This window comes from Dipodomys spectabilis, unplaced genomic scaffold (genome assembly GCF_019054845.1).
Source record: "Dipodomys spectabilis isolate Male_0828 unplaced genomic scaffold, ASM1905484v1 ptg000051l, whole genome shotgun sequence".
Classification (NCBI taxonomy): domain Eukaryota; kingdom Metazoa; phylum Chordata; class Mammalia; order Rodentia; family Heteromyidae; genus Dipodomys; species Dipodomys spectabilis.
The window spans coordinates 23,337,920-23,350,127 of NW_024870728.1; the positions used below are offsets into that span (position 1 = coordinate 23,337,920).

Here is a 12,208-nt window from a genome sequence, read left to right on the forward strand (position 1 = left end):
AAGCAAATTATTATGAACCATCTGCTATGTCAGGGTGAGAGTATGTAAATACTTGAGTTAAAGGAAGATTAAAAGGATCAAAGCAATTATAGTTTTACAAATCTCTTAAAATAAGCACAAAGGTATTACATGAAGCTGTTGCAGTCATTATACTACTGTGGTTAATGTCCTTGTCTATTGTTTCAGCTTCTCTAAACTATTTTACCACTTATCTTTTGTAGCCAGGCAGCAGTGGCTCACTCCTCTAATACTAACTACTCAATAGTATCACTATTCATAGCCAGCTTGGCAGAAATGTCTTTGAGACTCCATTTGCAAAAAGTTATGCTGGAAGCATGGCTCAAGTGATAGAATGCCAACCCTTCAAAGGAATTAGAGTCTCTGGGTTTAATTCCCAGGGCCTCCTAGGAAAGAGAGCATAACATACCAGAATCCACATTTATGAAGGGATTATAAGATAACCAGAATCTCTATTTATGAAGAAAGCATATCGTTTAATGGGTTGAAAGTGAATCAGATCAAAAGATATGTTGCATAAACAGAGACTTCATGTTTTCTCTTCTAGATGAAAGTAACAATAGTGTCTCATAGTGATATTCTACATGCTATGAGACAGGTACTTGTAGTTCTGTGAGTTCAGTACCCAATTGGGTGATTTTTAAATACACTTATGCACTACAACTGAGGCAATAGGCCCAGTTTGGCCAAGAGAAGAATTTTGTCTAATTTCATGCAATTCTTCACTTTGTTGAAATAACAAAACATTATTAAAACAAGTCTGTGACAATTACCAAAAAGTGATAAAACAGTTTTAAAAGAGCACAAGAAGGCAGTGAAGAAAGGTCTTTTAGGAAAGTCCATATTTGGGTAAGTTCTTGAAAGTGATGGCTGTACTACAAAAGGGGGAAAAAATATACTAAACTCATTTTCCGAAGTTTTCAAGAAATTTTGCAGTGTTTCCCCTCAGTCATCCCCACAAGTATAGGACAATAGTATTTGTACCAATTTAAACCTTTAGAGAATGATGTTTAGAGTTAAAATAACAAAGGGACTAGAAATGGACATTAGACTCCTCTCTACCTGCAAATAATTTAGGGAAAATTAGCATACAACTTTGGAGAAGAAAAGATCACCATTGGGTGGTCAGTAATTTACACAGGTGTCCTTGAGCAGGAAGCAAATAATTCTTACCAACATTTCATTGCTGAAAACACTTAAGTAGAAGACTAGTCTCCAGATTCACTACTTAGAATTAAAAGAGCACATTTACCTGTATTATTTTTCAGGGTAGGTAGATACATGAACAGATGAAAAGACCTTGCTTAGGCAGTAAAGAAAATCATCAGATGCAGTAGATCTGAGTTCTTTCTTTCTTTTTCACTGGAGATAAAGTTAACACTACCAAATCACAGACAGACTGAAAACATGGAAGTATTATTACCATTTGCCTTATCATCAACTGAAGACAAATAACCAAGCTGTTGGACAATATCACACATGAATAATGGGACTTGTGAGCATCTAAATTAACTTATGAATTAAGACCTTTTCCGACTATGAAGTTTTGTAATTGTATACTCTGTACTATCACAACAGTATTAAATTATAGAAATGGAATTTCAACCAAGTTAAAAGAATCACCTAGTAATTTATTTTAAGTCAACAAGTTTGCAAGTTGCCCGTGAATGAGTTCATGACTCATGTTATTTTATATTCCTCTGGTAGCCTAGCATAATGCTTTTCATCTACTGGACTATCAATAAATAATTATTGATTAACTGAAGTCCGTGACAGGCATGCCACCATTTTCTGTAGCTCTGACACCCAATATACTGATTTCCATAACAACATTCTTAAGCCCGGTCTTCTAAAAAGAGCAGATGTTAGCTGTGCAGATGCTGAATTCCCTGCTATAAGGGCAATTAACTGTAACACCAAACTGAAGTCAAGAGGTCAAAGGACATTATTCCTGAACTGTGACTAAAGCAAGAAGTTTGCCTCATGCTTGCAGATCTCTGGGGTAGAAAGTCTATTTGTTTAAAAAATACAAGCAGAGTTTAATTGATCATCACCGTTCGTTATATAGCACCAGATGACACTAGGTCATTCAGCTTGCTGCTATCTACGACACATTTTTTTGGACAATTTGTACAAAAAAGAATAGGAAGAAATACCATGCTTTCTAATAGTTTTAAGAAATATGAACATTGAAATAATCACATATTTCAATCAATGTTATGTTAAAACATCAGATATACCTATTATGATCTTTAAATAAATTTCTTGATCACAATATATTCTATTTGCATACATTGAGTCACCATAGCCAAGTCTTCCATATGAACAAAAGATGTACTCCATAATTCCTTTTCTTCTAATTTTACACACAGATAACACCACAAAATCCCAAATTTCTTCCATCTGTAAAGAAGTCTGAGTTTATCATATATAGAGTCTCATATTTATATAGAAGTGTATTCTGCTTATTTAGAAGATGACCTGTATTTTCTCATAGCTATCAAAATAGACAGATTGAGCACCATTTTCTCTGTGCCATGTGATGGATGCATAATTTCAAAGGGTGTGGTGGTGATGGCTGGGAAGTCCTGCTTTTCAAACTGGTAAACATTTTTTAAAAGGATAAACATAGAGATAGCTTTTCTTATGAAAATTGCTAAGTCCAGGCCACCACTTTCCTTATCACTTTGGATGTGAATATGAATAGATCAAGCTGTTTTGGTATTTCTTATTTTCACAGGGCCAAATAAAGAGCTTAGTAAAATATCAAACAGGGTATAAAACAAGGAAATAGTCCAATGTATATACACATTGGGCCATAATTCATCACATTCAAGATTTTCTCATTTGCTTTATCTGAAAATCCTGAGCCAGTCATAAAAGCGTGTCCAGCTCTGAGTGACTTGTCCTTAAGATGGATCTCCTGTAAATAATTAAATTAGTGCATTTTTTTCTTTGCTCATCTGGGCAGAAAAGGAGAGAGAGAGGAAAAAAAACATATGAGAGCAAACACACACACACACACACACACACACACACAAATCCCAAAGGCTACATCATACATTTACATCCTCAATGCAAAAACAGCCTTACTCTATATTGAATTATTAGCAAAACTTCTAAAATATAAACTGCTGAAGAAAAACATGATTGTTATAAGTAATTTGCTTAGGGCTGATTAAAAATTTAAAAGAAAAGGTAAAGTATTTTAGGACCACAAAGATTTATATATTTAAAACTCTGAATTATACCATTACCAAAAGTTTGATTAGTAGAGTATAAGTCATTTAAAAGCCCTTGGCAATAGACATGTTAGGGTAACATCTATGTTACAAGAGCAGAGAGGGAAATTGGGCTTGGTTTGTCCCAGCTGCCTCACAGCCTCTGAAATGGAAGGGCAGAGCAGAAGCTGGCCCCTAGAAAGGGAGACTGGTATGGTGTATAAAGGTTAGGGGAGAGGAAGAAAAAAATCCCTAGTGTGTACATTGTTGTGAGTTTTCTTTTTGTCTTCTCTTTCCTTCTGTCATTAAAAAGACAAACCACAAATCATTTTATCCGTGGTTAAAGAAACTACACAAAGCTGAATAGGACAGCATCATGGCGAATATTTTTACTACTTAGGGACTAGCCCTCTGCAAATATGGCTTCCCTGGCCTAGCCATTAAAAGCAACCTGCAAAAGAGGATTTAAAACCCAGGGGTCTAATATCAAGTGAACAGTAGGAAAGGTGACCTTTTATTCCCTTTGTTTATTAGAGGATCTGCAGGCTCCATCTCAGTTTGGGTCCAGCACTGGTAAGAGGCCAGAGGGGGGTGGCGAACTGCTTTTTAGAGGTCACATAATCAACTTAGGAAATACAGCTGGAATGAAAGCTTGGTTTTTCAGCACTTTTTCACATTTTTGGTTAAAGGTAAGTTACCTCTAGTAATTCCTATTGATGTCAAAAGTAACTTGGTATGACTCTAAATATCAAATTTAGTCATTAGGTAGGTTATACAGAAATTGGAAGAAAAGGATAACTAAAACACATAAAGAGAAAAAAATTAAAATAAGACTGAAAATACAAGGAGAGCTGAACATAAGACAGAAAAAAGAAACAAAGAAGTTGTATGTCTAGACATGATGATAATTATTTTTCTGCAGTATAACATTATGTAATTTAGTGATAAATCATTTAAAAGACATTTGTTAGAGTAAGAATATGTTAAACTTCATCACGTAATACTTTATAGAATAACATAAATATTCATTGACTGGACAAGAAGCCTGCACATACCCACATTCCATCCAGGAGAGACAATTTCAGGTTTATTAAAAGATTCCTACTGAAAATATCAGCTATATTACTATATTTCTACTTGATAGGAATAAAGATTACTTTAGTGTAGCAACTAATGTCTAATCTCCATTAGATTTTGGTCACTGAGTATTACTTTATTCTTTCAATTAAGTAGAATATCTGGCTCCTTTCCAAAGTATCAAAGTATTTAAATATTTGTCAAATAACCTGATTTTTTTTTCTCTCAAAGCAACTTCTCTTCTACTCTGAAAATGAAAACAAAAACAACAATAGCAAAAGATGAATGGTGTAGAGAACAAGTTAGGAAGGCTGCCACCTCCTTAACCCTGATTCAGTCACCAATATACCAGAAAGCATGCACACACTTTGTTGACTGTATGGCTATGACTGATTGATGATAGTCTAGCAAGGTTACCATAGCTAATTACAACATCATTCATCTAAGACTACATGGAGGGAAAAATAACAGGCTCCCAGGGAAGAAAAAAAAAGAAAGGAAAGCTATTCTTTAGCTGCTAACTTTTGAATAATCAGCCTCCAAAGGAAATAAATAAGGGCAAAACTCAATGACCAAATTATGACTTATGGATTCATCCAAGCAAATGACCTCAGTTCATTGGTGATTTCAACTCTGGGCTTCCAGCCTACAGCAAAAACTTCTAGCAACAAGGACCCCTCATATACTTATGTGCTTTGTAGTAGAGATTCAAAGCCTTCATCAGAAGCACCACCCAACCGTGAGCTTCATTTCTGCTATGTGTGTGGTGTGAGTGTGTTTGTCTAGGATCAGATGCCAAGACTTAAACTCATATTACGGGCACGGCAGCTACTTACACACTACAGCCTAATTAAAGGAATAAACTTCCTCCTTCTTTATGCTTTCCTGAAGATCTCTGTCATAAAGGGATTTGGTTTCCTTAAGAACTGAGAAAAGTGTTCCCATATGTTTCCTTCATGGAATTATTTGGACTCATACAAAATGGTAACAATTTCCAACAATAACCCATAGCTATACAATGTTTTCAGAGAACTACTGAAAATAAAGAAAAGAGAAGTCCGTGTTTTGAAAATAATTATATTATAACAAACATATCGTCATAATTTCCATCTCTGTTTTGAAGAAGCACAAACACACATGGAAACAATAAAGCATCTGAGGTACCTTTCAAGTCTCAAAAACAAGAATCACTTTCAAATAGAAAGTAGCTCATCTTCAAAGTTTAACACACAGCAGAGAATAAAGCTAGTACCATTTCAACTCCAAACTTTAATCAGATTGCTTTACATTTGGGTAACATAGATCACAAGAGTAGCAACAGCCAAATTTAAAGTACTTTTATCCTGAAACACTGTTTAAATTGCATTTCTAATATAATTATACCTAAAGAAATATTTTCTCAAGCAAGCTTGGACCCACATACTAAATTTCAAGCAAGAAGTGCAGAGAAAAACTATCAAAAGACACATACACACAAAGACACACAGACACACACAAGATCTAATAATTAATTGGGACCATGGGAAGAAAAATTGACAGGATCACAAAAGTTGGTTTCAAACTCAGCTTGGTTTTGAGATAGCTTTAGGATAATCACAGCCTACTGGAGCAAGACCAGCTCACCACAAGACCACTGTGGTCTTAGGGGCTCTATGTTTATTAGTCTTTTGAGGAACCTCCATGCTGCTATCCAAAGTGCTTGAACAAGTTTACACTCCCACCAACAATGCAGTAGGGTTCCCTTTTAGCCACAACCCCTACAGCATCTTTGTTATTAGAGTTCTTGATTATAGCCATTCTAACTGGGGTGAGGTGGAATCTCAATGTTGTTTTGATTTACATTTCTTTTATGGCTAGAGAAGTTGAGCATTTCTTCCTGTCTCTATTGACCATTCTTATTTCCTCTTCAGAGAAGTCTCTCTTTAAGTCTTTAGCCCACTTGTTGATGGGGTGGGTGGTTCTTTGAGGATTTGTTGTTGGGGGAGTTAATTTTTTGAGTTCTAAGTATATTTTAGATATAAGCCCTTGACCGTTGTATGGCTAGTGAAGATTTTCTCCCAATCTGTGGGCTTTCTATTGATCTTGCTAGCTATGGCCTTTGCCATACAGATAGTTTAGCATTTACTAGGACATATGGAAAAAAGCTCTGTCCAGTTTCAGAAACACAGAATCTTAAACTGTTGGAATGATTTGCTAGTAAGAGCTGAGTTGTGACTCAGTCATTTGGTATTACATTAGAAAATCCATTAGGAGGGCTGGGAAGGTAGCTCAGCGGTAGAGTGCATGCCTTGCAAGCATGAGGCCCTGGGTTCGATTCCTCAGCACCACATAAACAGAAAAAGCTGGAAGTGGCGCTGTGGCTCCAGTGGTAGAGCGCTAGCCTTGAGCTGAAGAGCTGAGGGACAGCGCCCATACCCAGAGTTCAGGCCCCATGACTGGCAAAAAAAAAAAAAAAAGAAAATCCATTAGGAAATAAATGATAGGAAACAATTTAGATGAATGAGGTTGAAATTATGAAGTTGCCACTTGATTTAAAACTTATAGATGAAAAAGATATGTCCACTGGCTAAAAAGCATAAAACTATGTATCTTTATAGGCTGACAAAAGATTTCTATGGCTTAACTTTGTAAGCTTTCATTTGTGAATAAAGAATTTTAAATTACATTTATTGTACACTTCTAGTACAGACCTAAAAGATTTAGACAAATAAGAGTCTTTGAGCATGAACCAAGATTGTGCACATGAATTCACCAGGCAAAAATAAGGCAAGAGGAAAAAGGGGAGAAAAACAAAGAACAAACAAACAACAACAAAAACAAGGCAAGAGGATGAGCTGGAGATAAGGAACAGAATTCTGAAAGGGACAAGGATTTAAAACATAGTAAAGCATTTGGAGAGTGGCAAGTCGCTTACACTGGTGGCATGTTAAGGTGACTACAAGAGAAGTGGACAGGATAAAAATAGCTAGCTCATGAGGAGCCTGCAAATCTGAATTTATGCAGTTTGTAATTCATCTTGGTAGATAAAGGAAAGAATTCCAATATCATTGTGTGTTACATAAGGAACGTTGTTGGTTCACAACAGGATATTGTTGAAGGTTATCTTATGTTGAAAATGAAAGTTTGGAATCATACGGAACAGTTCTGCATTTTTTTATTTCAGGTACTAGTAAAATGTGTGTGTGGGGGGGGGGGTATTTTTTTGCCAGATCTGGGGCTTGTACTCATGGTACAAGTGGTCCCTGAGCCATTTTGTAAGGCTAGCTCTCTACTACTTGAGCCACAGCACCACTTCTGGCTTTTTCTGAGTAGTCAATTGAAGATAGCTCTCATGGACTTTCCTACCTGGGTGGCTTTGAACTGTGATCCTCAGATCTCAGCCTCCTGAGTAGTTAGAATTACAGGCATGACCCACCAGTGCCCAGCTGAAAATGGATAAAACTTTGGTGACATGATGACTTAAACATAAAAAATACCAAAATTCCTAATATTTGTCAGTTGTGTCTCCTTAAGAAAACCATTTGAGCATATTTAAATACTGAATCACCCACTTCATTGAATTTGTCCTTAAGAATGACAAATCTGTAACAATGAAGTCCTGTTTCTTCTGTACTAAGCCTCTGAAGAAGCAGAACTAGTTTCAAAGGCTGATGGGAGCTGAGTGTGGAATCTCCACGAAGGTCAGGGGCTGTCATTTTATAAGTACTGGCTCAAGGGAGTTGTGGAAGCACAGTGCTTATTCCTCCTCAGATGGTCCCCTTCCCAGGACCTCACAATGGACCTTACACACTCCCAGATGAGCCACGAACATGTACAGCCAACAGTGTCACTCTGTCCTGATGTGTCCATTCTCTGAGCACATCCTTTTCTGAGGCCAATAACAGGAAATGGGCAGAGGCCTGAGCTGGCTACAATGCTTTCTTACACCACTCTCTCTGAAATGCCTAACCGATTTTTATTTTTCTTGTTTTCTTAAGTTCAAGAAATGAAAAGTACTCAGTCAACTAAACTGCAAGGGTAAGGGGTCTGACTCTGCCTGTCACTCATTCCTAGCCAAATTCCTTCAGCTAAGTCATCTGGGCCTCAGCTTGCTAATGAATTCTGGCATGGTTATTCGGGGCCACGTGGAGTCAGATCGGTGAGTTAAAAAGGTGGCTCTGGCAACAGCAGGCCAGACACTGGTCAGCAGAGGCAGAAGCCTCAGTCTACCTAATCATAGCCTGCTCCAGTGCTGCAAAAACAAGTGAAAGCTGGACTGAAGTTGGGTGGAGGAATGGAGAGAAACTACAGAGGATGGCAGGCTTTGGGGAAGAATGGCAGGAAGGCCATATGTATCATGCAGAAGCAAACAGAACAGTTAATCTCATTATTTAGTCTATGTTATTTAGAAGAATGGGACTTGGGAACCAAGGAGTTTGGCCTTTTCAGAGTTCTGGTAGATATTCACAATGTAAATCTAAGGAATGTTCTATCAATTTACCATTTCAGCCACAATATCAGATGCAGCAGAATAAAACGGTTCCTGACACTAGAGACAGTGGGTTCAAATTCTAGCTCTGCCAGATAATAGCTATATGATTTTGGAGAAGTTACTATAAAACTCTATGAAAAGCTGGCCAATTAAGTATTATTAGGAGGCTTAAGTAAGTTATTATGAGTAAAGGGTTTCTGTTACTCAGTACACTGTCTTCAGCTCAATGCTTGGCCTCTAACTTCCATTTCATAAACATTATTTTCTATCTTGTCTATCTAAAAATCAGTGTTGAAGAAGTACAAATTTACTTTCAAAGATGGGGACTCTCAGCTTCCTTTTCTTCTTGCCTTTACCATTACCATTACTATGCTGCATAGATGGTTGAACAGAAGAAACTGCAAAAGCAAAAGAGAAGCAAACATTCTTCCCTAAGAGCACTCCTGATAGAAAGGCAAAAGGCAGTTGCCAGGCCCTGAGATATTCTGTGGCTCAGCCTTTGGAAGACCACAGCCATTGCTTATAAATAGAATATTAAACCAAGCAAGAGCAATTTTCTTCTTTCGTCTCCCCTTATTGCCTAATTTTCCTCTCATATCATTTGCATAATGGATAAAAAGGCATCCATTATGCAAATGAGCAATGGGGATGTAATGTTGCTGAAGCCACAAGCCTGGCTCTAGAAGAAGCCCAGCTGCCAACAAAGCCCTCCATCGTCCCCATTGGCCAGACTAGATGAAGGAAAGTCCTGAAGACCAGAGGTCATCTATTCCCATTTGGTTGGTTAATAGGGACACTACAGATGTTTTGCAAAAAAAAAAAAATCAAGACAAAATATAATTACAAAACAGAAACCATACACAAAGTATAGCCACATGTAAGATCCACTTAGCATCACAGATTTTATTTCAAGTGGGAGATCCAATTCCATGGATCATTTTATAATTTTAGGTGCACACTTTTCATTAGAACCTGTAAAATTTCCTGTGCAAAGTAAGAAATGCCTCTGTCCTTTTACTTTGAGAATCAAACTCTAATTAAACTCTAATCAGAGCACCGAGTAATTGCAGACTGTCCTATGCATGTTCAACAGGAATAAAAAAATTGTTTTATGTACCAAAATATTAGTGGGCTTTCCCGAAACTTCATGCTGTTGAAAGTAAACACATCCTAAGAGGTACTGCCAAAAAGGGATGTTTCTTCTGGAATTGTAAATTGACTGAAACTTTAAAAACCAATGGTTATTTTGTATTTCTACAAACAACCTCAAAATAAATAACATGAAAAAAAAATCTGAGCAAAGGCTCCAGCTGAATGGTTCTTGTTTGAATGAAGCAGCAGGAACAGATTCCAAAACTAACCTTAAAATATTTTCTCCAAAGACTGAAGTAGATATTGAAAGAAAAAAGACAATGGCTAAAAAAAAAAAAAAACCTTTATTTCCTGTCTGGGCTCCATTTTAACCCTTAGCTTTTTCCAAATGACATTTTTTTTAGAACTTTTTCAAAGTGGTCCTTATAGACTAGAAAGAGGAACCTCATTATTTCAGCCTGCCCTGCTCGCTCTTCCCATGTTATTTCAAGAGCTTGCAATCCAGATTCACCTTCAGTTCAAAGAAATAAAATTGCATCTATTTACCTGAGCCCCAGCTGTTGCAAAGAACTATATTAAAATAATTCAGAAACAAGACAGATAAAAAAAATCCCAGCAGCATCGAAGTCATAAAGAAGTTATATAGTCAACAACGTGACATATTTTCAGCTAAGTGAAAAGCGTATCATGGAAAATGCACGTACCTAATTTCAGAGCAGAAGGGGTTACTTCAATTTCTCCACCAATTGGTTTGAATGCAGCCAGTTGGGCAGCCACTTCTGTCTCAAAAGCATCTGGGCTCTGTCGATCGGTGGGGTTTCCACTGGGGCTCTCAATCTTGTGGAGTGGTTCTTGTTCGTCAAACACAGCAATCAGCTGCAAACAAGTCCAACAACACTAATTACTTTGTAGGACACGAATATCACAGGGTCTCCCTATCTAACTGGTTGTGATCTTTATTTGGTTTTAGAGAAAATGGCCACTTCAAACTTAAAACTTTAATGGTGCTGTACCACAACTCTTAATTCTTCAATAATATTATGTATATAAGCACCATGGCTGAAACATAATGAGCTGGTTTGTTCCTTTGTTTATTTTATCAATTCCTGAAATACAGAGCCAATTTTCGTCAACTCTCTTAATGGAATGAATTGTCTGCCCCCCGACCCTCTGACTTTTTCCACATTATGCCTAGAAAGATTTCAAGACTATTCCCAAAAATGAAAGTGGAATATTCACAGGTTTACATAGCATACATAAACATTCCAGTCTCAAATAGTTAACATAGCCCTGTATGGTACACACCTGTAATCCCAGCTACTCAAAAGGATTGATGGTTTGAAGTTAGCCTGGACAAATTTAAACTCATCTGAACTAATATGCCAGATATGCCTGGTTTGGACCTAGGTAGATCCAGGCAAAAAATGTGTAACTATATTCAGAAAACCACTAAGCATAAAAGGTTGAGGCAAAGTGGCTCAAAGAGTGGGGCATTTTTCTAGCAGGCTTAAAACCCTCAGTTCAAACTCCAGCACTACCAAAAAGATAAAAGAAAGCGTTAAGACATACTACAAAATACCTGGTGACAGCTATCTTTCTAGACACAATCTAAATCCACATCTATGTACAAAAGTCCAGCCTGTGTGTTAGTCTTGTGTATGAAAGTATTGCACATTTTGCATATGCTCATTGCATCATTTTTCTTTTCATGCCAACTCCACATTGATCCATTTCAGAGTCCCATGAGACTCAGCATCAGCCTTTTGAACCTCATTGTTTCCTGTCCTCATCCCCATTTTCTTTCATAGCATGGAAATACTGATCACTAATAAAAACATGAATACCATTTCCCAGTTGTTTTCCATTTCTCAAATGAGAGACATATTTCAAAATTCTAGTCATTTGCAGCCACTCCCCTGTAACAGGAAGGCGGCCTCTCTGAGACTGCACCGAGGGCCAGCAGACAGCACTGACTCAGAGAACACCAAAGGTTATGCATCAGATGATGCAGAAAAGTCCAAGTCTGAGCGCAGGTGCAGCTCAAGGATGCCATTGTCAGTCCAATGAAGTATGGTGCGTGTAACTTGGAAAACGGCTCATAAACCTTTAAATATTTTTCATTTATTAAATAAAACAAACCTACTTATGCTTCAAACATTTATTCAGGAAAGGCACTCAAAGCTCCATTCACAGGGGAGACTCACTGGCAATAGTATTAATAACACAAGTACTGGGGTAACCAATCAAAACATCATAAATTCTGACTTCACTCTTTCAGAAGAAATGAACACAATTAGGGACATGTAAATTGGCTATTCAAAAATAATTT

At 37.1% G+C, this 12,208-nt stretch overlaps 1 protein-coding gene across 2 annotated transcripts in view; it reads right to left on the reverse strand.

The window, feature by feature from the left end:
• The window catches only part of Pard3b (par-3 family cell polarity regulator beta), a 971,067-nt gene that overhangs the window by 605,495 nt on the left and 353,364 nt on the right, over positions 1-12,208 (reverse strand). For both annotated transcript variants that reach the window (XM_042679102.1, XM_042679101.1), the window contains exon 3: positions 10,584-10,755. In XM_042679102.1, the coding sequence (XP_042535036.1) occupies positions 10,584-10,755 (172 nt within the window). The remainder of the gene's footprint in view (positions 1-10,583; positions 10,756-12,208) is intronic.